Genomic DNA, 26,221 nt, shown 5'->3' on the forward strand with positions numbered 1-26,221 from the left:
TTTTATGGTCTTTGTTCCAACGGTATCGTCGACCGCAGCAGTGTACAGTGCCACATGCTGTAATATGCAGCATGTTCTACCACAGCACTGTACACCACATCGACTTAAAGAATACAATAAATCCCAGGCTTCTACGCGCTATCCACGGAGAGAGAGAGAAAGAGAGAGAGAAAGACAGAGAAAGAAAGAGAGAGAGAAAGAAAGAAAGAAAGAAAGAAAGAAGAAAAGGAAGAAAGAAAATCACCAGGAAGGGCAGATACACACACGACCAGCTTCGCTTACCCCATTTTCTCTACAGGGGAAGGGCTGCTGATTTTTTTAACGAGCACCTAAAAATAAATTATACGATGGTTTGCGCACTTCGCCCCCATCGAAATGCGGCCGCCGCGGCCGGGATAGAACCCACGACCTTGAGCTTAGCCGCGGAACGCCATAGCTACAGCGCTGGGTCACCAGATAGACTCAAGTTACCATCAGATTTAGCATCCTTAGGCAGCTTTCCGGTCTCAGAGCTAGGAATGCAGCGGCGGAGAGTTATATCTGGCCAACGTTGGAATTGCTGAAGTGCATCGTCATCTACGCGTACACGGTAGTTTCGTACTCTGCCCTGTAAGAAAGGGGACAGGTCAGAGGACTATAGCTGCTGACCAACTGTGATGGTTAAGCATCGGGGACTTATTTTGAGGTATCATAACGTAACCATAAACTTTAGAAGCCTTGCTCTCCGGCTTAGCCACGTATTACAATGTTACCACGGCGACTTGAAGCTCGTTGATTTCTATCTTCGCCAGGTGGCTGAAAAGGCTCCAGATCCTTTCGCACGGCGTTGCCATGACAACCAATCACAGTTGCGTTCCAAGCCTATTCATCATGCGTGATTTGCCTTTTTGCATGCTTCACTACGCGTGAAGTTAAGTGGTCACCAGGTGCACTTGCTAAGATGCTAATGCTCCTAGCGAAAATGTATTGCGGTGCGCATGGGTACATAATTACGTATGTCTTCTTGCTTTCCTAATAAACCAGTTTCTAGAAGTATTCACACTAGTAAATTTATTCTCAGTCGCAAGAATTTCTGGAAATGTAGGTGTTCATGGACTGTTGTGTTGCTGTCGAAGGGTAGAGGCAGTCGCAAAAAGCCCAGTGTTTTGAGGGAGTGGGACAACTGTGAATGAGGAATGGGGAGATGACAATCCACAAGACCCGATAAAACTGATGAAAACGAGGTGTTTGCTTGGTATGAGTTCCAGCATTCTGGGCTTGATTGTAGTCGCAGTTATTGTAGGAAACCAAGGTCAGTTCTTGCAGAAAGCCAGGGCTTCGTTTCGTTCCTCGACGAGCTCCTGGCCAGTGACCTGGATCTTCTGCCGGACAAAGTCCGACATGGACAGTCCGTCCACGATGCGCCAACGCCGCTGCGAGTCGATATGCACAGGGTAGCTGAACATCACGTCGGCTGGCGATCCATACGAGCCGTCACTCAGCACCGCCATAGACACCCAATGGCCCTGCGAATGCATTAGTTCCCCGCACCAATCAATATCTTTCAGAACCAGCCCTCAAAATCAAAACGTCCTTAGGTAATTCATTTTTACGCCAGAAGTTTCACCCAGAGCCGTATTTTGGAACGACTGCATTTCCGGGGCAGATAGAAACCACACGTCGCCGACAAATGAAGCGTCCAGAAAGCGCTAAGTTGCTTGAAGTTTATGCAGAATTATTTAACGGGGGGGGTAGCAGCCGCGACTGTTTCTTTCTTTTTTTTTGAACAACGGCTACTTTGCATGACCCTTAACGCATTCCCGAAGGGTTCACTTAAATCACGGGTTCACCACCGTGTGCTACAAGGCTGAAACTCTAGACGCTAAGGCGAATATTAATTTGTTTAATCCTTAAGCCTGATCAGCTTATCCGTTAATTATCTCCTTAGGACGATGTACATTTACGGGTAAGCTAGTGTAACTTAGAAGCTGGTACGAAAGCCGCGCTGGCAACGTTGGCCACACGCTACTTTGATGTGGCAGTAAATACTTGCCCCCAAATTTGCTCGCGCTGTGTGGGACAAAACTAAGTGGAGTGCCAGTGTATATTGCAGCATCTGCTGCATGGATGAATACATTGAAAGTGATGCTAGGCTGTGGATTTATGCGAAATGAACACGACTTTCATAGTGCGCGGCTTGAACTCACAATCTGAACATGTACCCGGAAGTTAACAATGAAATAGTTGATTAGCGATGCCTCTTTAATTATCAATCTGAGCATTGCGACTGAATTCAAGTAGCTACCAAAGGTAATATATTTAATGATAGCTTCGTTCCAAAGAAAATAATAAAAAGTGTGGTATAGGAAGTAAAACAATCAATGAAATCCGAACCGTTCTAAACATTTCGCGCACTGGCTGAACACCAGTGCTAAACTGCCAAGCCGTAATAAGGAGGAAGAGTGGAAACGTAAGCAGCACGTGCAAGCTTGACTTACTGACTTGCACGTACACTTACTGAGGCCTGCCGTGGCAATATGTCAATTGGAAACCTGTACGTGCATGTATCGGATTACCCGTCAATTCCGCGATAACTAACGAATGCAGAAGCAGAGGAGTCGGTACCTGCAGGCTGTTATGCACTGCAGTAGCACGCATTTATAAGATCATTTTGTTCAAACGATATCGACAAACATACAGTGAACAGTAGATGGTACTGACCTCGGGGATACCATGCCACCAGTCGTGCATGTGGTCGGCCGCTGCTTTAGCAGCCGACATGGCGCTGGAGAGCTTGCGCGCCGCAATCACAGCACCACCACGCTTCTGCACAGTCTGCAGGCGAGGAGTAAAAAAAAAAATCACGCGCCATTACACTGCTGTGAAGGTGGATTACCAGTGAAGCAGTTTAGCACACGGCATATAGGTGACACAGAATTTAGATCAACGGTATGTGCAAATTTAGTTTCTCTTGAGTGGCGACGGCGGTCCTCGAGAAGAAAGACACGCACACACACTTATTTTGATCGGCCGTCTTGACCGGCGGCAAACATTCGCGTGGAAGACTGCTGCCGCCTCGGGGAGGCGGAGGAAACTAGACACGCTCGACGGGACCGCCACGCTTGGAGAGCGGAAGGAAACGACTTACGCAAGCGCTTGGAACAACGACAAAGAGAGGGTGGTCGCGAGCGTACACATAGCCGACGCGGGTCGCAGATCTTTGAGAAACCTTTATTAACTACCTGAAAATCTACTGATTTTGAAAATGGTGCCTATTGATAATTATTCTACTGAAAATGCATGTCTAAGTGATGAGACGTATAAGCTTTTGTACAGAATGAAGCTATTTTGAATTAAGTTCGGGAGCTCAGTTTTTCCACACGCAAATCTGTTGACACACACGAAAAATCTATGGCACTCTAGCCATAGACAGCTTCGCTGTAAAAAAAGTGCAGAAGCATTGTCAGCAGGTTAAGTGACAGCCCCACACATGCTAAGAAAGACGCTTAACGACGCGCACTGTTTTAATTGTAATCGAGATATAAGCAGAGTTTGCATGAACTGCAAAGGTCGGGTTGCTCGGTTGAACTGCCATTTGAGTCCGGTCAACTCGCATGCACCAGGGTGCGCCGACTGTCTTGACCCGGAGCAAGGTTCAGGTAAATGCATTCGATTAGAAGAGTAGAGGAACAACGGAAAGAGAGGAAGTGGGAGCGCAGAGAGTCTCCGAGTTGGCGTAAGCGACCCGCAATCTTCGAGGCTAATTTCGATCTCTTGGTTAAGACCTGGTTCATGCTAGTGCTGGCGAAAACGAATCTGGATTACACGTGGCTTGCTGAAACCACGTACTTAGGGTTTGCGTATACGATTTTTTTACGGGTGAACACGAAACAAGGTAGCAGTTCGAACATTTTGATCAGATAGCCTGTCATCAGGAAGAAACATGCGGACGCACAATGCGTAGGCGCACACAAAAAACCCGCGCACCAAGCGTAAGAAATATGGGACCGTCCGGCTTTCTGCATCTGTACTTACTGCGAGCGTCGCTAAAGAGATAACAGCACGACAAATCTGCCTGCTTGATGGTATTGCCTGGGAGTTCCCAACTGCATTTTACGAGAAAGATGAGTAAGAACACACACGACAGAGCACTATGTCGTGTGTGTTTTAGAGGAGACACAGATAAAGAACGCACACGACAGATTACTCTGTCGTGTGTGTTCTTTATCTGTGTCTCGTCTAAAATGTTGCGCATTCCAAGCTCTAGAGATATGCTACACCAACACGCCCAGTCTTCAACCTTGATGAGTAAGGGGTTCCGAGGGGCTCGGTTGTTCGTTAGTAACAGCCATACGAAGTAACAGATAATGAAGCCAGGCAAAGCACCGGGGAGTTAATTTGTTACGTTTGAACGAAATGTACAGGTAATAAGGTAAAGGGAATCGGGAAAGCGGACAAAAAGATAACTTGCTGCAGGTGACAGTCAACCCCAGATATCCCATTTTGCGCGTCCGGTGCTCTACTAATTAATCTACCACTGTGGCCATCCTTCCGCTTACTGGGCATTTCCGTATGTGTACAAGATTAACCCGAGAGTGTTAGCCAGCGCCGTTCATGGTCAAGGGCAGCGTTTTTTTAATGAACATGCATTAAAACAACCACTAAGTTATTTTGTTAGAACGTTGCTCTGAGAAGACGCCAGCCATCTTAGTGTTTAAGCAGAACGGCCAGGCCACCAAACCATCAAAATTTTGTACTTTGTACTTTTGTACTAGAAGAACGCCTGCCAATAATCCTGTTCTACCTTTCCTTGCGCTGTCCAGGTAACCTTTGGCTAGCGAGGTTGTGCTGAAAGCATATGCGGTGATGTCAAACACAGCGCAAGGGCAGATAATCATCAATGGGATTGTGAATGAGCGCTCCTGTCGTCAGCATCGTTTGTTTTCCCGTAAACGCCAAGCTTATCGGCAAGGCAGGTAGCAGACACTCAGGGTGCTGAGTGATGCCCCCAAAGCGGGGATTGTCATTGCGTGACATTTCCCAGTTAGAGTCTGTGAAATAAACAGAACTCACCCACACTACCAATTTTTATTTAGCGTTGGACTCCTTAGACTAACCAAAGTCAGAATAAGCCTGGCTCACCTGGACAATGACTTTCCAAGATCAGACTACATGCTGACTCGGACTCTGACTCACTCATTCATAATCGCTGGCTCAGGTAAATTTAGCCTATATTTTTTATTCGCCTGAGGTTGCCGCGCGACAGAATGTCGGAGTGAAATATATCATAAGAAGCCAACAATGACACCAAGGACAACATAGGAGAAATTATTTGTACTTACTAATTGAAATAAAGAAATGATAAATTAATGGAAATGAAAATTGATGAAAAAGAGTTGCAGTGGCTTAGCTCGGCTATGCCGGATATACGTAGCGTTAGCAAAGGTTCAGCTAATTATTCTTAGCTTTCTTGGTTGCCTAGATTGTCAAGGATTAGCTTGATTGTCATGCTTACTGCTGCTCCAATGACACACACGCGGTATACGTATTATGTGGCACATGTATTCATTCCTCCTACGCTCAACCGCTAATTGCCAGGCAACTACTTCGGGATCCGATGAGTCAAGCTTCTCCGTTCTTCTGCGCTGTTGAGCAGCATTTGCGCTCTCCTTCTCCATGGCTATACCACACTGGCAAACGCCAGTCAGAAGCGCAGCGGCTCCAGCGCAGTGTCAGACGGCGACTGCACAGCGAGCGAGCGCCCGCCGGCGCCAGTGCGTCTACCACGGCTACGACGTCACTCCTCTGGAATGCGCAGACCGGCGACGGTGAGTGCGCGAGAGGTGCCGGCTCCGGTGGCTCCGGAGCGCAAGCCGTGTGACATCACTGATCCTTGCGCATGCGCAGCACGGCTCTTGATGTGCCACGCGAAACGGGCTTGGCTAGGCCAGTGTAGCTAACGCTACAAAACTACTTGGCGCCGGTGGGGAACGATATCACGTCTTCGCATCAAGCGTGCGATGCTCTTACCATTGAGCTACCGCGGCTCCATTTTCCCATCCACTTCCTGCGGTACTTGTGGTTTATTGACTAGTTACCTTCACCCAAAAAGATCACGTACTCGTGACGCCTGCGGCAGAAAGGATGTTCCACGTCCGCCGCCTAGGTTTGTGAGCGGTGGTGCTGGCTGATACTCCTAGGGTTAGTTCTAGTTGTAAAAAAAAAACCCAAAAAACATAAATACCCCAGAAAGTGGATGGGAAAACGGCGCCGTGGTAGCTCAAAGGTAAGAGCACGGCACGCGTAATTCGAAGACGTGGGATCGTTCCCCACCTGCGGCCAGTTGTTTTAACAGTGAAGCTGTTTAAGCCAGCCATAATTTGTGGTGCGTAGCCGTGGTAGCCATGACAACCCAAAAGAGGAGGAGGAGACCGCGTGCGTGCGCACGCGGGCTCTTCCTCACCAGTTCCCTGCCTTTCCGACACCTGTCGTTCTTCTCTCCGCGGCGCGCTGAGCCAGGAGAAAAAAAAAAAAGGCGAAAAACTTGCACTGAAAGAGATTGTGGTTGTGAAGAGGAAGAGGCGCTATTTTCTGCAGCCTTTTAGGGAGCACGACTCAGCGCCTTGGGGAAGGGGCGGGGGATGTAAACAAGAAAGAAAAGAGGGTGAAGCTAGATCGATTACACAGTCCTTGACCGTCAGGGGTAGCCAGGCGCCGCATTCACAATTTGCACGACAGCCCCGTGTCCTCCAGGAATGTGAGAATGTGCCTGAAGATGGAGCCGTGGTGCCGACCGGGAAAGACCAGCTGCGATGCTGAGTCCGTAGGGTGTCCTAGGCGTCGGAATGACGTGTAAAGTGAAGCCCTTTCTTTGGAGAAGGCGGGGCAGAAACAAAGTAGATGTTCGATTGTTTCCTCCTCTCCGCACGCTGAGCAGGCCGGGGTTGGCGCCAGGCCTTTGCTGTACTTCCGGGAAGCCGTCCAGGAGCAGCCGATCCGGAGGCTCAGCAGGAGAGACCGCTCCTGCCTTGTGAGGCCGCGATGAGGAAGTGGACAGGGAGGGAGACCGCTGGCGACGCGCCGATCCGGGTGGAGCGCCGTTAGGTGCCGCTGCAACGTGTGCCTTGCGTATTCAAAGGTAGTTACAGTGGTGCTGAATGGTACAGGATCATGGTGTGCTGTCTTTGCCAGGGCGTCAGCCTCCTCGTTGCCCTGGACGCCGACGTGAGAGGGGAGCCACTGCAGCGACAGCTTGAAGCCACTCGTAACAAGGGCGCGAAGCTTTATCGCCAGCAGGGCCACGCCAAAGCCAGTGGTCTCCGGTCGATGAAGACCGAGGAGCGCCGTTCGCGAGTCGCAGAGGATCACAGCCGGAGAATCCGGGGGGGTCCTCCGCCAGCAGGTGCGCAGCCAGATGGAGGCCGGTCACCTCAGCGGCGGTGGAGCTAGCTGCCAAAGGCAGCCGGCACACTCCCGAGCGCTGGAGGGCAGCGATCACGAAGGAGGCTGTGGCAGATCTGGAGTCTGCATGGACGGAGCCGTCAGTGTAGATGTGCAGATGTCCGTCCAGTCGGTCCTTCAGCAGGAATGCCGACGTCTGGAACAAGGCGCAGGTTGGGGATCACCTTTTCGTGATGCCCTCCAGTGTAGTACAGACCTCCAATGACTGATGGTGCGGAGGAGGTGGCGGGACGGCTAGCGTGGGTGGGCGACCAACAACGTCCTCGTAGAGCTGACACAAACTGCCCATGAGCGAGTGAGGTCGGCTTCGCAACCTCGACAGCAGAGCCGCGCTACCCGGGGCGTGATGTAGTCTGTCAACGTGATGGAGGCCACGTTGTAGCAGCAGCAGGGACAGCGGCCAAGCCTTTGCCTCGGCTAGGGTGGCAGCGATGTGCGAGGTCCCTGGCAAACCAAGAATCATCCGGATGGCTTTACGGTGCTGGAGCTCCAGGTGGTCTACACGAGCCCGTGGGAGGGCCACGAGGGGGAGTGCATACAGAAGCCTTGACGTAGACGCGGCGGTGTATAGACGTAGGCCCTACTGTAGTGTGCATCCTCTGCCATGGAGGAGCAGACGGCCAACCGCCTTTTGGACCTTCAGCACTTCAGCAAAGAGCGCATTGACCGCTGCCGCCCACGAGAGCCGGTGGTCTATCTGCAGGCCCAAGTAGGTCACGACCCGCTTCCATGGTATGTGGTTTCCGCCCAGCACCATCGGAACAGCTCGACGGCGTAAGGCCAAGCTGGGATGGACGAGAAGGGCCTCTGTCTTCGTGGACGATACAGAGAGGCCCACTGATAGGAAGTAGGAAACAACTTCGTCCCGGGCATGCTGCAACCAGGACCGCACGGCTGGAAGGCTTCTAGTGGGAAACCGCGTCCACAGAGCTACATCACTGGCGTATACGGAAATGTAGACACGATGCCCGAGGTCTGTTGGAATGGCAGAAGGGAGAGACGCCAGCACCAAGTTGAAAAGAAAGGAGCTCAGGACGGATCCTTGAGGCACTCCGGAATAGACCGCCGTGGGGAGCTCACAGCATTTCCCACTCTTACACAAAGGGAGCGCCCTGTGAGAAAGGCCGTGGCGAAACGCCGGAGACATCCCGTAGCCCCAAGATCGTCTAGAGAGCGCTCAATGACCGGGTAAGGCAAGCCATTAAGAGCGCTTTCCACATCAAGAAGCACAAGGAGTGCCACTTCGCCCGAGCCTCGCGTCCTCCAGGGATGACACTGCGTCCGCGATGGAGTCAGCAGGGCACCGGTGACGACGGAATCCATTCTGCTGTTCTGGGAAGAAGTCGAAAGCTCGTGCTATCCACTCGAGGCTCGCCAACGCTCAGACTCCAACACCTTGCAGGCCGCCGAGGTGAGGGAGACAGGCCTGTAGGAGGTGAGCGCCGTGGCAGACTTTCTTGATTTCAAGACCGGGACAACGACAGCCATCAGCCGTGCCTCTGGAAGGCAGCCAGACTGCCAGATGTCGTTGAAGTAGTCCAGCAGCCGGTCTGTCTCCGGGTGAGCCAGGTTCCGTAGCATTTGGACTGTGATACCATATAACCCCGGTGCACTGCGTCGCTTCGTGCGGCCCAGAGCAGCTAAGAGCTCGTGGCGAGTTATCGGCTGCTTGCACTAGGCCGCGCAAAGCTCAAGACACAGCGAAGCTGGCCGATTAATCTCGAGCGGCTAGCCTCCAATCGCGTTCGGCGTCTGCAAGCAGCAGCGTTCTTGGCACTGTGCCAACCTTGGTTAGCCTGCCTGCGTTAGTGGCATGCCAGGAGCGCTGTCGCTCGTAGGCGCCCACGCGTCCAGCGCTATTCACGCGAAATGTCGCGAAAGGGAAGAAACCTCCAAAAATGATCGCTGGAGAATACCTTCCTACATTCGTAGTTAAGTTAAACCAAGTTAAGACCTAGCAGGCAACCAAGTTCATACCTAGCTGTAGCAGCCAGTAAGCATCGCTGTGCCTAAGCTTTGCGCGACCGAGTGCAAACTTGCCTGACTTTCTTTTCATCCATTTTCGTTTCCATTAAATTAGCATTGCTTTAATTCAATTAGTAAGTACAAGTAATTGCCCCTATGTTGTCCTTGGTGTAATTGTGTGGTGGCTTCTTATAATATGATTAATAAATCGGGTCTCCCGGTTCCCTTTCTTCGCGTATATATATATATATATATATATATATATATATATATATATATTGTGAGCGCATATTGTGCATATCGTCGTCGTCATCTGTACATACGACTCATCATCTTGTGTGAGCGCTATTTGTGCATATCGTCGTCGTCATTTGTACATACGACTCATCATCATCTTTTGTCTCGTGCGGTGCTTCTTCTTGGACTCAGGCGGCTGCTCGGAAATAAAGGCATCGCATCGGCCGACGTCTCACAATATATATTGTTACGATGGGGTGCGTTTATTTTACAGATGAATTGGTGATAAGGGGCCGCGCCGACACCGAGCCGCTACCAAGACTATTTCATGCAGATACTGCTAAAGCAATGACTCATAAAATTCAAGGAATCACCAATTTGCTAAAAGTGACAGATTCGCGGGTTCATACTCCAGGCCACTCACAAAGTCATGGGCTGACATAAGCTGACGGAAACATGACCTAAGTAAAAGACTAATGGGGTCATGGGCTTATCAGACTTGCAGGCTGAAACTCGCTGGACACCGAATATTAACACACCAGGACACGAGATCACCAGCCCACGGTAAAGACGGCTGCTAGATTAGAAGTCATATATGGGGTGATCATATTCAAGTTTTACTGAATTTTAGAAAAATCGCCTGTGGCAGATGGCATCATTATTGCCCTTGAGCTGGAAAATTCGAAGAGACAGACATTGCTAGCACGCGAAATCGAAACAGATGTTCAACTAAGTCATGGAAATTCACTAATAAACTTAATAATTAATTACTTTATGGCACATATTGCAATTTACTAATTGTAAACCACGAGTTTGCAAGATGTATCTACTTGAAAGGAATTTCCAGGATGACACCAGTTCCGAGATATTATTTTGGAAACTGGAGTGAAATATATGGGCGTCCCAGTTACTTTTGTGCTTCAATGCATGAAAGAGCGTTTTGCGAAAAAAGTAAGTGGAACAACAGTGCACTTTTATGGCGAGTTCCACGGCGCATATCTCAACACTGATGTGATTCTGGAAATTCATTATAATTGTATACGCCTTGCAAGTTCACCGGTTACAATGAGTAAATTGCAATATATGTCGTAAAGTAAATAATTAGGAAGTTAATTAGCGAACGTATGCTAATTAGTGGAGTATCTGTTTTCATTTCTCGTGCGAGCAATGTCTGCCTCTCTGAATAATCCAGATGAAGGTCTAGAACTATTATCTGCGAGAGGCGACTGTTTAAAAATTTCGTACAACTTAATAATGGTCACCCCGTGTAAGTCATGAACGTCACCAGGACGGGCATATTTGTATGTCAGTGTCCAGGGGCGTGGGTGAAAGTGGGGAACCGTTTAGTATTTGAAGGTAAGCGGTTGTCACGTATGAAAGAGCTTGCACAATTTATTAAATGGTGCTTTATATATATATATATATATATATATATATATATATATATATATATATAATTTTATACAATGACACAGTCAGAATCACTCGGGATCATGTGAGCTCAGCCAGGTATGTACTCTTCGGATTCAAAAACAATGAGAGTCCCATATGAGTCAGACTCATTTAAATTCACGCAGGCCCATATCCAGGAATTTTCGACATTGCCCCTGCGGCGATCTGTCGAGCTTCACCGCAAATAACGAGCAATTGCATCATTTCTAGATTGGCATCACTTCTAAAAATGGTATTTCAAAAGGCCGCCCGAATTTCAACAGCTTTCAGTTGGCAACGTAAAACGGCACGCTCTTCTAACAACACAACATTCGCATTTACAGCACTTATTCCTAACTTTCTTGCGGCGTTACAACAGTAGATTAATTCTAAACCGAAATTCTGCTATAACGCAACAATGACGTTACGACTACGTGCCGTAAATACACGTGTTAATAAAAAGGATGTAGCCTCTCTACGTTGCCAAATGCAAGCTGTTAACGTTCGGGTTGTCTCCTGAAATATATATATATATATGGGCGTCCCAGTTACTTTTGTGCTTCAATGCATACAAGAGCGTTTTGCGAAAAAAGTAAGTGGAACTACTTACCGCTATAAATACTGGCAGCAGCGACCGCTCGCATCCCTTTTGTTCATATGTTTTTCACAATGCCACTGTATGTATACGCAGCTTTGTACCCCTTTATGGCACCACTGTACATGCCTGTCGCTTTTGATGTACCTTGACATGAGCCATCAGATGTGTCGACACTCACGACGCCACTAAATCCCGTCAGTCACGCCCGCATGCTTTTTGTTAATACGTTTTCAATAATCCCACTCCATGCACGCCCAACTTTGTACCCCTGTATAGCACCACTGTACATGCCCGTTGTTTTTGATATACCTTGACATGAGCCATCAGATGTGTAGACACTCACGACGCCACTAAATCCTGTCAGTGATGCCCGCATGCTCTTTGTTAATACGTTTTCAATAATCCCACTCCATGCACGCCCAACTTTGTACCCCTGTACATGCCCATCGTTTTGATGACTTTGACATGAGTCATTGCACGTGTTGACATCCATGACAACAGGAAATCTGTGCACACCTGTGGTCATGGGCTACTGACGATTTAGGAGCTTGTTTTCACAGCCTTGTTGTATTCCCTTTTTTTAATAATTCCACTCTGTGCAAGCGCAGTTTTCCATTTACGTGTTCGTTGTATTCTTTTTTTTTTACTTTGTATTTATTTATTTTTTTCACTTTGTATTTTTTCTTGTCTCTTTTCACTCTTACGGCAAAAAGGTATAAATTAAGCTCTGTATGCTTGTACACGCACTCTTGATGAAGGCCGGAGCCCGGCCGAAACGTCAGTAAAATCTTGTTATGTTTTTCCTACGTGCTTCTATTTTTTGAACTACTTCTGTGCCGGCTCCAGTTACTCTTTACTTCACTGATATATATATATATATATATATATATATATATATATATATATATATATATATATATATATATATATATATATATATATAGGTACAATGCGGTGAAGTTTGACAGTTAGCCGAAGGGCAATGTACAAAATTTCTGCATGTGCACACAAGCTTCAATATACAGGTCTCACTGACTCCACTCAGACTAACAAACCTACGCGGATTAATTTCGGCACTTACATTGGGACTAACACCCTCTACTTATTTGTGATCGCTCATAATGAGATTCACGCCCACTCTCTCACTAATTAGGGCTAAGTCTCATAGGTGCATTCGTCTACCTATGTGAAGGTCGGAGTATGGTAGCATTCCGAAATATGACCTCAGTTGATGATTTACGCCCCTTAAGACAGTTCTGATCCTCTAATTGACTTCGTTACCTTATAATGTAACTTGGAGGGCGTAGTCTCTCCAAACATCATGCGCAGATGGCGACCGTATAATACGGTTCCCAATTAATTAAGGGCGCCAAATAACGTTAATTTTACTGATTGTGGCACGCGTTGATTTTTTCAACAAAAATTCTGAACCCTTCCGCTGCTGTGAATATGGAAGCCAGCGAAGCTGTGACTATGATCGGTCTGCTTTAGTAAATTTATATAATATGATTATTGACTATATTTAGCGTCTTCAGCATGTTCGTCAAAGAGCCAGGGCATTTTAACTTGCCCTGTTCTAGTACCCCTTTTCTCCCCCCTGGGCCCTTCCTTTCCAATCGCTACATACCAAGAGAAGAGATCGTGCCCGTTTTCAACAAATAAACATCAACAGCAACTAGACAGCAGGCGAAGAAAGCTTTGCCTTAAAAATAAAGTTGCGGAAGCATACCTCAGAAGTAACCACATTTATATCGCATCTACTACTTCAGTTTACGTATCAGTGTGATCGAAAGCAACCACCAAGCTAGCAAGTGCTTCTTAACTGAGAAGTATTTGATGGTCACCAATTTTAAGCATTCCCGAGTGCATCACTGACATGCCTTCCTCCCAATGCGACAAGTAGAAAACAGTATGAACAATGCCGTCACTACTAAAATACTAAAATCGCAGGAAGCTCGTATGCGTTTACGAGTTAGCATGGTTGAGCCACAAGTGCAGGCAATGCACTTATGAAAAGCTCCAGAGAAAGTAGTCCACCTCAACTGAAAACTGCACCACTTGCACCACTGAAAACGCACCACTTTGCCATCGCCCGGCGCGATGGCAAAGTGGTGCGTTTGCTGCGCCAAGTCCGTTCCATCATCATAGACTAGCGTATGAGCCACAGCGTTGCTAGCCGCGGCACACTGCACGACATCGTCAGGATCCTGACGTCAGGATCCAGGAATATGCGGTTAAACGAGTGTCCGTCCTAGAGCGAGTCCAAAGGGCAACTGCTGATGACAGCGCTAGCGCGATCTCTACGTCATGAGACACAAAGATTGGTGGAAAGGATTGGCACAATGATTAGTAGGAAGTGCCGCCGCCGAGTATCGCGACACTTGTGAAAGAGGCATCGGCAATGGCGAGGAGTATAACAATGGGCCATCCATCATCTGTTTTGACACCTGTGCTAAGGCACTATGCATAAACCGATATATATCCGCCGCCGAAAATTGTTGTTGCACGCGTCGTCGTTTTGTCCGCGGACGCGATCCGCCAGAACGCTTCGCTTCGCTGTAAAAATCAACAATCGAGCACTGCCAGTCGCCCGACAACTGAGTGTGTTCCACTCGTACTGATACCGGGCAGCTGATGTATAAGATGGCGTCGGTGAAAACAGTGTCACGTACGGTGAGCAACTCGCTCTGGGTGTAGCCGTCGTCATTGATGGCATCGGTGACTCTGACGTTCCGGCCACCCAGAGTCACGAAGGCGTGACTGATGTCCGGTAATTGGGTGGACGAGTGGTTGCCCCAGATGATCACGTTCCGCACGTCAGCACTTGACACCTTCAGCTTTAGGGAAATCTGCAGCAGCGTCGCCAAGGAACTGATGTCTTGTTAAAGAGACACTGCTAACTGTAGAATTATCGAAGCAATTGTATCACATATCAGTGTCTGAAGGAAATGCACAGTTCAGAGGCAAACACAGTATTGACCAGGTAAAAATCAGGATATATATACTTCTACTATAGAGGAACTTACGAAGTGGGCTCGGACTCTCGCAAAAGGTGAGTTGACATTAGTTTACACAGCAACACATTTTCCCTCTCTCATTAGTTTAGACAGCGGCCATAGTGGTGATACGATGATAGCGGAGAGTAACCAGTTACGATCAGGCCATGCACCACAGGCCAAACCTGCACATGGTGTGCAAACGCGTGTTTCTATTGTAAGCATATCCTTCGGTTTCTTTTTTTTCTCCTTTCTGTTCTCTACGAGAGAAGCGATGGGCAACTTACTGCAAGAACCATGGCTAAGCTAAGCAGCAGTCACCTTGCGCACATCCTGAGTGCAAAATATGTAACGTAAGTTTTCGGAATGCGAAATTAGCAGGAAAGCTTCGCCACCTATGCCGAACTAGGTCTCTCGATAAACTGCAAAGCTTGCTTCTTAGATTCGCTCACTCTTTACACTGAAAAGAGCGTGCAGAGTGTGGGTCTTCGCCAAACAAAAGAGCGCTCGAACGCAGCGCACTTATGCGCATGCACCGCGACAACAGCTGATCGAGCTGACCACCACGATGCGGGCCACATTCAACGTGCCGCACTGCACAGGTGGCAGATTTTACGACGTCCTGGTGTCGCCGGCGCGACGTATTCATCTTCGCTTTACACACACAGCGCGACTACTTCTGCCTCATTGCTTACTTTCCCTCTCGTATACTAACTAAAATTATGATCTCGTCATCGGGTTGTTGATGAAAACATCATATTAGAAAGCAGCGCAAACTGACATCACATTGCAGAGAAATCATCATAGACAGCGGCAACGGGACAAGCGGAGACGTCAGTGCATCCATTATGCTGCACAGTCTACAGCCACACTTCGCAGCACCCATTGAAGTTTATTTTAATGGCGATAGAGATTTAGCGCCTCCGTTATTCGCGCCAACATGGGCGGTTTGGAGTGGATTAGCGACTGAACGGAGGCGTAAACGTGAGCGGCTGGAGTGGAGCCGCTGACATTTACGCCTCCGCCCAGCCGGTAATCCACACAAACTGCCCGCGTTTGACAGAATACCGTACACGCTACAAATTAGAGTTTTAGCGTGTCCGGCATTCCGCTACACGATGGAAGATCGGGCGGAACAGCGGGGGAGCGGAGGCGCAAACGTGAACGTCCTGCACGGTGCGGTCACCTGGTGGCGCAAAGGTCAACCAGACAAAACACACAGCTGCAGTTACCAAGCGTATTCGACGTCGCTGATGGTGTAAATTTTCGGCAGCGGCATAATCGTGAACAAGTTAACGCCACTGCCGAAAACTTACACAATCAGCGTACGACACACCTGTTTGCTGCAATATTTTTAGCTCTGTGTTTGTCTGGTTGAGCTCTGCGCCACCAGGTGGCCGCACCGTGCAGGCCGTTCAAGTTTGCGCTTCCGCTCATCCGGTAAAACGCCCAGTCCGCTTGCGTTTACGGTAGCACGGGACACGCTAAAAAAATCACAGCATGTCCACGGGGTGAATGATGATGAGTGGGCGAAGCTCCGGAGGGAATCATCGGATCTCCCGCTTAAGGGAACTCTAGCACAAACGCGTTAGAAACGTGCAGTACTCTCTAGTAAGGGGGAGCGGCCACAGCGTCTTACGCAGCCATTTACACATGCCGGAACGTGCACCGCGTTTGCCGACGCCATCACATGACTGCTGAGAGAGTATACCCCCCGTATTCATAAACGCTCCTCGACTTGAACTTGACTTGCCACCGCCTTGGGCAGCGCGTTCGAAACGCGTTGAAGGTAAGGCGGAGAGGCCACAGCGTCTTACACCAGCTTCTTACACGGGCCGTAACGCGCTAGCACAAACGCGTTAGAAACGCGCTAGAAACGCTGCCTTTCGTTAATGTTGGGTATTTATTGCCATCGTGGTGCGTGTGTCTATGTGCGCTTCGTGGCGTAGTGGGCTAACGCCGCGCGCTCGAAAGCGAGGGGTCCCTGGTTCGATTGGGGTCCCTGGTTCGATTCCGCGCTACGGACACAACTTCGGAATTTTTTTCTCATTTTTCTCAGACTGGTTACACACTACTACTACTACGACGGGGACGGAACGGGTGCCGCTATAAGGAGCTTCGCTCCTAAAATCTCTATCAGGCCCTCTGCGCTGGCGTTATGAGGAAGCGGCGGCGTCGCAGGTGTCTCTCCGCAACAATGGTGCACCAGATGAGACAGAAGAAAAACCGTCAGCTTTTGAAGCTTGAAGTGTTCTGTTCGTTTTACTCAGACCCATGCATACACTTCGTTGTGATGTGCAGACAGCTGCACAGTAGGAGTTTGCGCACAACGCTCATTCCAGCAGCTGTCCTGCGGCTGCAACGCTCAGCGTCGAATTCGACATTGTCAAATTCCGCCATATTGCCAAATCGTGTCATAGCTGCCTTTTGAGCCAATCAGAGAGGTCAGAGGGCTTCTACGACCTCTCTGATTGGCTCATAATGCTGCCATTGCAAACATTTAAAATAAAAGCGGAATTTCACAATGTCCACAATAGCACCCCTGATCATTTTTTTTAGGCCAAACACACTGCGCTTCTCTCGCGTCTCTGGGGGCTTTCTAAGCCTACATGCGTGGGCCGCACGTGCGCCATACATACTGTAACATCATGGCGGCAGCAATGACGACGTCGCGAATGGGTCTCGAGTGTCAATATATATACTATAGCAATAAAATAAAAGCAGTCATGGCGGCAAAGGAGACCAATTGTGGGCTCCTCAGAAAGATACCTTCGATGCTCGCCTTGGTCCCGTGAGGAAACCCGCCACCACTACCTTTCCGGCGCAGTCGCTCAACTATAACCATTGAAGCTAACTAGGAGGCTAACATGCGGTATGGCGGCAGTGGATTTATTACCGAATAACTGAACCGAATGAGCGTTTAATTTGCGAGCGAGCAAGCCAGTAGAGCACACATTAGCAGGGTGGGTTTATAGCGCGCCATATGAAACAGAAATACAGGCAGTTTTGCCCTAAGGGCGAAGCTTTGAAAGCGATAGCAAGGTGTAGCATGGCGCTGGACCTCCTCGGAGGGTGTTCCTCCTCGGACTGTGTCCGCACAGGCAGTGTAAACCGAAATCTGCACGGCAGTGTGGTTTTTAGCAGCGCCGCACGCGTGCGGCAGGCAGGCGGTGCGGCGTGCGGCTCGAGCATAAATAATCCTTAAGTAGAGCGTGGTGGTGCGTTCCTTTCGCTTCAACGTTTTTTCAGGCAAACGAACTGCGCGTCTGTCGCTATTATCAAGACCGTCTGACCATTCCGCGCACGGGCCGCGCATGCATCGCAGATACGGGAACAAACGCGCCTCAAGCGTCCGTAAATTGCTATACATTGGCTTGAAGTTACAAGAAAAAAGTTGTCGCAGTTTCACCTGAAAGGCGAAGCATCAATTGCGATAGCAAATTTGAAGAGAGCTATAGGGAGTAATGATAGCAGCTTTATCAGCTGTATAAACTTGGACATGCAGCAGCACCGGCAACACGCAGAACTGTTGTCGACGCCGTCGGCGTTTTGCCCGCGTTCGCTCAAAATGCGTGCGGCGTTGGTGACTGTTGCCGGAGCCTCTGATATAAATAGGCACTTGGTGCCGCAGCTAAACGTCGCCTCCCTTCTCTCATCCTCCCCCCCCCTCCCCCACGGCCTGTCGCGCGTCGGAAGAAGGCGCGTTTGCTCTACATATATGGTGATTGTAAAGGAGGAAACAGACGCCTACTTCTGCAGCCCTTAAGTGAGCACGGTGCAGAACGCGCGTTTGTTCTCCGCAGTGCGTTCACTCCCCGTCAAAGCGCGCGTCCCTCGCGCCCTTTCACTCGCACATACAGCGTTCGGCGCGCGATTGGCGCTGAGCCGTGCTCCCTCAAGGGCTGCAGAAGATAGCGCCAACCTTTCCCTTTCCCTCAAGAACCACTTACCACCACGGTGACGATTTCATCTCCATTGACGTCATACGGAACCTCACGGCGACGGCGACGGCGACGCCGACGGCAGAAATCTGCTTTTGAGTGTCCATATAATTGCTATCGCAATAAAACGCTTTGTTCTTGATGCTTCATTTCGGAATGCGCTAACTCTCCTTTTCGTGATGCTTCCTCCTCCTCCCGGATTTCCATTGAACACATTAGCACATAAATCTCAATCGGGTACTTCAACTTTCCCAGAAAGGTAAACACCAGAATACCGCAAGTGCAAACAGACCTGTGCCTGGGCCCTGTTGTGGTCGAGACGCGTCATGGCTGAGATGTTCGCCGTGGGAATAGACGGCGCGTACTTGGAGCAGATCAGCGCATTCGTATTCGCCGGGTTACCCACCACAAGAACCTGTGCAAACCATCCGTACACGAGAAGTGTGTTTGTTACTCCACAAAACTTCCGGTCGCGTGTATTTTGCACCATCGTTTCTGACGTAAAATTAAGTATTTACGCTAGAGCTCAGTGTGCGTCCTTGATGTGTACAAAACAAGAAAAGAAAGGTGCATCAGCGTCCAGCTCCGACATGCAGCTTTCTGGTTTATTTCGCAGTAATATTCATTTGTCGAATAACGTTTTAACTGCGCCGCAAAGCTTGTGCCAGCTGTAGATTCCTACAGACCTCTTGCATAATGCTGACAACCCTGTGCACACACTGGTTTCCCGCTGCCATCGTGAAGGATATACATGCCCGCGAGCGCAGGACACGCGTAGAAAACTTGTCGGCTTGACTTTGTTAGTGTTGCTTTTTCTTCCTAAACCGTTCTTTGTCTTATCTCAAGCAACGTGTTTAGCCACGAAGTTGGGATAGTGCACTGAGGAGAGGATGCACTGAGCAGAAACTGACAAATTGCTGCCATCGTGAAGACAAACTGCAGCCATTGTGAAGCGGCTAACCACTGGTGTGCCTGGACTGCGCACTCCTCCTCTTACTAGGTTAAATTTTCTTATGCATTGGTTCTATTTTTTCCTTTCATTTCCCCATCGCCATAGTCAAATCCATCATTCACATTCAATCGTTCCTTCCGCGGCAAATTTCAGAGCTGCTGGGTGAGCTTCATTCAACAAACGGCCGACACGCTTTCCAAGAAAGCGCTTGAACGTAAGGAGAGCATATTATTTCACGACACTTACAAAGCATGTAGGTTCGTGTTGATCCTGCTAATTATTGCAGGATCCCCCGATTTGTAATGTAAAAGCGTTTTTTATGCCTTGACCTATACATCTACGATGAAGCGATCACATGAAATGACCAACTTCAGGTCAAGAAATCGTATATACCTTTGACAGACAATGCATTTTTCAGCTGCAAGCAGTTACCAAAGGTGGCTACAATCACACTAGCGGAATTCTGAAATTTGCCACGATCAGCTTACTAGTTTCAAAATGTCATATGTAAAAATTGACCCTCTTTAAGTGCTCATTGGTTAAGCTTAGTTAACGGGACACGATCGTGAATTGCATAGTAGGCCTTTGAAACTCGCTCTCCTTTCCATTTCTCAAGACTTATCTCTTTCTATTTTAAAGGGACGCTTTCTTTGTGAAGTCTACCTGACTTTCCTTACCGTGGTTCCTGGGCGCTGCTGCTGTATCACCGAATAGCTCACGCATTAAGAAATTTGAATTACGTGCCCGATGATAGGATAGAACCTGGTCACCCAGCACAGCAGCCCGATGATCTAACTAGTATGTCACAATCGCACGTATACTTCCGTTGTGCCAACGTCAACGAGTTCTGACAGATGATCGCCGCTTTTGTCATATTGCGTATCCCGTGTGCGCGAGAGGGCATGCGCGGGCGCCATTTTCTTTTTTGCACTAGAGAGGCAGGAATGAAACGGACAAACTTATCGCATTTGATCAACGTCTTCTTGCAATCTTAGATTCCAAGATGTGCGTTGGTACTGCTCGATTTTTTTTCAACCAAAAGTTGGCTTAGGTCTAGTTCTTTTGATAAGCTGACCTTTACTTCATGAAAATTTATTGACACGGAGGGGACACATTTTTAGAGCGCACCTCTTAGGCGCGCGTTCCTGCTTGAGCGTCTGCGTCCCTCGGCGTTACCGAGCAAACGAGCACAGCGAAGGAGGAAAGACGGCGATAGCGAAGAGAGGGCGAGAAGGAAAACGGAAGAGGAGAGTATGGCGGAAGGGTGAGGACGAAAGCGGAGTGCCGCACGAGACGTGCTCCATGGCGGCGACCAAGCATGCGGCGAGCGTGTCCACCGATACCATATATGGAAACGAAGCGCTCCGGACCCACTGCGTGGGCTCCGGACCCGCTGCGCATGCGCTACTTCGACTTCGTTGCCGCCGCTAGAGAATGCGCTCCGCGCGAGCCACGCGTTACTCGTGAACAATGAGCGACACAACCGGTGGAAATGGTTCATCTGCCGCTGATGCTAAACGAGCTGGCTGAGCAGAAGCTCAGCACCGCCGCCGAGAGGACCCTGTGGTTCAGAATGAAATTCTTTGCCAAAATATATCGCGAATTCAAAACACCTAAACAGCTGCGCTTAAAATGCGCATTAGAGAGTGTCGTAGTCGTCGATGAATTTTTTCCTATATTCTTCAGATGGCAGTTGGGGAAGTTCCTTGTTTTCAGCAAGATGACGGTAACGTTTCTTTTTTCATTATTGTTTCAACAATCTTAATCCCCTACCGGTTTATTCGGAGGTTGAATGCCGGACGGTAACCGTGGAAAGGACCGCTTTGATGTAGTAGTACTAGTAGTGTTTTTCTGCTGTTGCGGGTTCTTCTCCAACATCGGCATAAATACTGTTATCGCTAAAGATTGCTGTTCCATAGTCATTTCGTTGTCATCCCTGAATAAAAGTCTGAAGACGCCTGGGAACAATTCAGTTATCTCTCTCCTTTTATATATATATATATATATATATATATATATACATATATATATATATATTTTTTTTTGCTGTGGCTATTCAAATGAACTATAGGAAATCGGCTCGCGCCGTGCTTTCCGCATGCCCCTGCACTATCTCTGCCTCCACACTGAAACCCCGCAGCGACAGAAGCGCGTCATCTCCGCCATTATTTTTAAATTTTTTGTTCAACAGTTCTTGATTTTCCTGCATCTAAGCAACACAAAATGATACAGGACTATAGGTGCTCATGGCTCCTGTCTAGGGTCCTGACTCCTGTGCGCCACAGTTAAGCCCAAATGAAAGCAGGGTATGTAAAAACAAAACAGGTTATTCCGACGCAGTGCTTCGATTGAACTTGAAAGCACCAAAAATGTCACTATAATAACTGATAACACGCCAGCAAAGAAAACGTATAAGACCTGATATACTGTAAGCAAAACGTAACAAAGAAAACTGATATTTAACCTAAAGAAGGTAACTCTCCTTCGTCAGGCATTTTATTTGCAGTCGAAGTGGCCTCATCAATCTGCTTCACTAAATTCTTATTTTTGCTAAGGAAGTGTGAAATTTGGTACGTTAAACTTTGAATTCCATGGTTAGTCCTAATTAGTGGGATTCAGTAACGTTCTTAAGGTTTGTTAGTTGCAATGCTCCAGAAAAGTCTGGCCACGTGTACTGTGCGAGCTTTGATTTATACAATTTATTCTAGCGTTAGTAGCTTGACTTTCAGCGGTTATAACTTCGTGCTTTTGTTGTAACCCAGATTTTCCAGTGCATTGATGGATTTCTTTTGCAAGAGATTAGGCTGTTGAGATCTGTAGTCGTCGTTCCTCGCACAAGTAAACAGTACACAAGATGAGATTGTATAAGTTCCACACAAACATCTTTCTTTGAATTTGTCAAGCATGAAATTTATAACATACCGGAGTGAACCATTTCCACGATGCAATTTGAGCTTAAGGCAATTAACGTGTTCGTTCCATGAAATATATTGATGTTGATAAAAATAAAAAAACAAGAAAACGTGGCAGAAGTCATATGCTGGATTCTGTCATTACTAAAGGAAAGATTTAGAACGTTGAGCTGCATCCTTGTTGGTACGACAGCTTTTATAGTGTTTAGCGCAGAATTTTCAATATACAACGGACAGCAGACAGTGCTCCCGTGTGTCTCCTGTTCGTTCTCTCTTGAAATTTCTGCGCTAAACACAAAAAATTAAACTTCCGCTAATTTGAACATTTTTCGCTCTACATATTGTGTAATGCGTCTTTTTAATAGTCGATGCAACTTTATTAATGACTAAACAGTCTGACAGCTGTGAGAGTCAAGTGTTCGGCGTTACTTCCAATCTGGTAGAGTTGGAGACACTGCGAAATAACACCGTCATTGGCGTTAATCGTCATTTTTTCAGTGCAGGGAATATTACAGATATTATTCATATAATGTAGTCTTTAAGTTGTGTGAAATTCAAATGTTGGCTAAATGGCATCAGCGAGGAGCAAATTGCTTATTGTTTGGCTTGTGCGATATCTGGTGGTCACAAATTTAGTAGAAACATTGATATCTAAAATGTATTGGCTGACCTGATCCCAAGCGAAAATTCAGCAAGACCGCATGCCTTAAAACGGAGGTTGGAAGAAGGCATAGTACATTGAAGAACACTTGACGTGGTCTGGAATTCAGACATTGAAGATGATTTGAGTGAGGAAGACCCAGATTTGCAAAAGATTGGAGGAAACTATATGGAATAGGAGGAACAAGCAGGAGATTCCGGGCAACCTTGGCATACGATTGGAGGAAACTGCATAATATCGGCGTTAGTTACACAAATTTTTGGCCTGTTAGAACAATAAAAGAAAACGCACAACATGGCTGGAAATTGTAGAGTTTGGTATGTTGGACCGAAAACAAAGCATTCAAGAAAGTTTAAGAAGTTTGGAGAAAATTGTAGACGACATGAGAAAGTTTCAGCAATAATGTTCAAACTTTCTCATGTAGTCTACAATTTTCCAATATCCGTTTAAAATGTTCATACGTATGAACATTTTCGAAGGACATTGGAAAATAGAACCAGTCTTGCAGAACACTGAATCTACGAGCTTCATTGCAGTATTAGCCAACATTGTACGCTTCAACAACGACGACAGGTTTCCGAGAAATGTGTTTAACGTTACCTTTTTAAACGTATGCAGAACGTGAGTGGGTGAAATATTGCAGTTCATTCTGGTCACTCAGACGATTGAACCGCGTACTTTAGATCAGTGAGCGCCGAAACCACTGACATTTCCTAATGGTTTCCCACCTTGACAGACTTCTTGGCATACTGATCGAGAGCACGTCCGTTGCTCTGGTAGATCTTGGCGTTGGCGGTCAGCAGATCTTTGCGCTCCATGCCGGGCTTCCGAGGCAATGAGCCCACTAGGAACGCCACGTCGATATCGGTGAATGCCGTCTTCTCTTCATCTGTGGCAATCACCTCTGTGTCGGAGTGAAAAATAAAATAACTAAAGAGGCCACACCCAGTCAAGGTGTATGCAGATCCGAGCATCTCATACTCCAGACAGAAAAGCTGAGTACTTAAGTTCTCACAGACGTCAAAACTACTAGTAGTCAGCTTTGCCACCGCCCAATATCTATGCAACATTTCGCGAAGGCTTCGTTTTACCCGAGCCTTTTCATATTATTCACTACATGCTTCTCCTGTACGGATACATTCGTGTTTGTCTTTGAAATCATAAACAAAGAACCGTAATGCACGAGCGTGGTCATCATAGAAGATACTAAAATAATTGTTAATCAAAAAGTACTGGACTCGATATCCATAAAGTGCTTGTGGATTTGGCCCCTCCTAACTCACATCGAGCATGTACCCACTGTAAAACGCGATGTGAGAAACCAGAAATTGCGCTAATTACTGACTAAAATAAGGAGCGCGAGGAAGTCGTTGTCTATCCAATTGAGATATACGCAAGGGCACTTTTGTTTTACAACCAGTGATAATTACATTCCAAAGCGATTTCGAGGCTTCGACGCAGGCTGCGTTTACTGACTGTTCTTTGATCTACGTGTAATACCGACCGCTACGCGGCCACACGAAAACCGCTGCGTCAGTGGCTTTGCTGTCAAGCAGGGCTCTTCGACAGAATAAATGGCCAACGGTCATCGAGGGAAAAGTAGAAACACTGACCCCCCTCGTATTCTCAAAGTACCCTACACTCGAAGCTCTTCTTCTACTCAACCGAGTACAAGGATGACGATGCTTATTGGCATCCCCTTGAAACAGGGAGGGGACAACCTAGCCTGCTTGATTTAATCAAGTTTTGCTACATCTATAGCCATATAGCCTTTCGCCTATCTGACCTCCACCTTAAGTTTCGTATTTAAAACCTATGCCACTATAGTGTACCATTACTTGCGCTTACAATAGTCGACTACAGGTCCATCAAGCTCTTCCCCGATTTTTTGTGCCCGAATACCTTAAACGTCTTTACTTATCTCGACAGCTGGCGAGTAAATCCTTCATTTTCTTGGAATCCCAACGCTTCTAGTAGGTGAACGGGTCTCGCTTGGTCAAGATCTTGGCATTCCATTAAGAAATGCCAAGTTGTTCCCGGGCCTTTTTTTTTGCAGCACACACATGCCTCATCCTGTGGTGCGTATTTGCTTCAGTATGTTTTGGCGCTCAGGCAGCCAGCTCAGGACACAAAAAGCAAGACACTCCCCTTTGCATTTCCAGACAGATTTTCCCTCTTGACTATTTCTTTTTTGTCATTTTCGTAAATCTTCACAGCGCTGCCCCTTGACTAAACAAGACGCTATGGTTCACGAGAATCGTCGTGGCGCGTCAATGAAGTGCAGTGAGCACATCTATCGATGGGCGGCGTTGCCATCCACTTCCTCGAGTTGAGGTGGAGGGCTGAGTGAAGGAACGTTTTATCAAAACGGGGGTACGTTTGGGATGGTGTCGAGTTTACATGAACGATGTAAACTCTCAATCCGATGTGCTCTCGCCTCTTATATCACGCGCTCAGCCGTCCAGGACCGACCACTCAGCGTTTTTACTCCACATGTTGAACGGCACCCTTGCGCCGGAGCCGAAATACTGTCTTCAATAATTTTTGAACTTGGCCGACGTCTGAGCCGTTTATTCATGGTTCTCACCGATCATAATCACAACTGGTTTGGCACGTAAAACCCCAGAAAGAAGAAGATCAAACGCAATTTCCTCAGAGTCTCGGCTGCAGACTCTCGACCGTGCGAGCGCAGAGTTATACAGGATTTTATTTATTTTATTTATTTATTTACAAAATACTGCAGGCCCGACTTGGGCCCTAGCAGGAGGGGCAAAAGTGTACACGTGAAGGCAATACATAGTCACATTTACATACAGTGTAGGTCATACAGTGTTTAATTTGTACAGGAAAGTACGAAAGTAATAATACCTTGATATCTCAATATTCACACAAAAAGGAGTATAAGTGAAATAATCAACATCAATCCTGAGACTTTCAATCATTTTTATACTTTGCACTGATGATATTGGCAGCGAGTTCCACTCGTTAATTGTGCGCGGGAAAAATGAAAACTTGAATAGGTTAGTTTTGGTGCTGTATGGGGTTAGTGATTCTTCATGTCGATGCCTTGTAGTTCGTGACACCAGTG

General features: G+C 47.6%; 2 protein-coding genes across 3 annotated transcripts in view; one reads left to right on the forward strand and one right to left on the reverse strand.

Annotated features, from left to right (window-relative positions):
• LOC119445548 (uncharacterized) overlaps positions 1-26,221 on the forward strand; it is a 381,600-nt gene that overhangs the window by 240,302 nt on the left and 115,077 nt on the right. The window lies entirely within an intron of this gene.
• On the reverse strand, positions 1,293-25,727 carry LOC119444518 (malate dehydrogenase, cytoplasmic-like). The gene is made up of 9 exons (XM_049664631.1): positions 25,721-25,727; positions 23,862-24,037; positions 18,901-19,023; positions 14,344-14,520; positions 8,820-9,114; positions 7,637-7,938; positions 7,409-7,576; positions 2,701-2,814; positions 1,293-1,505 (listed from the first exon to the last, which is right to left on the reverse strand). The coding sequence occupies exons 1-9, from the start codon at positions 25,725-25,727 to the stop codon at positions 1,293-1,295; spliced, it is 1,575 nt and encodes a 524-aa protein (XP_049520588.1).

Source organism: Dermacentor silvarum, chromosome 3, assembly GCF_013339745.2.
Source record: "Dermacentor silvarum isolate Dsil-2018 chromosome 3, BIME_Dsil_1.4, whole genome shotgun sequence".
NCBI classification, from domain to species: Eukaryota; Metazoa; Arthropoda; class Arachnida; order Ixodida; family Ixodidae; genus Dermacentor; species Dermacentor silvarum.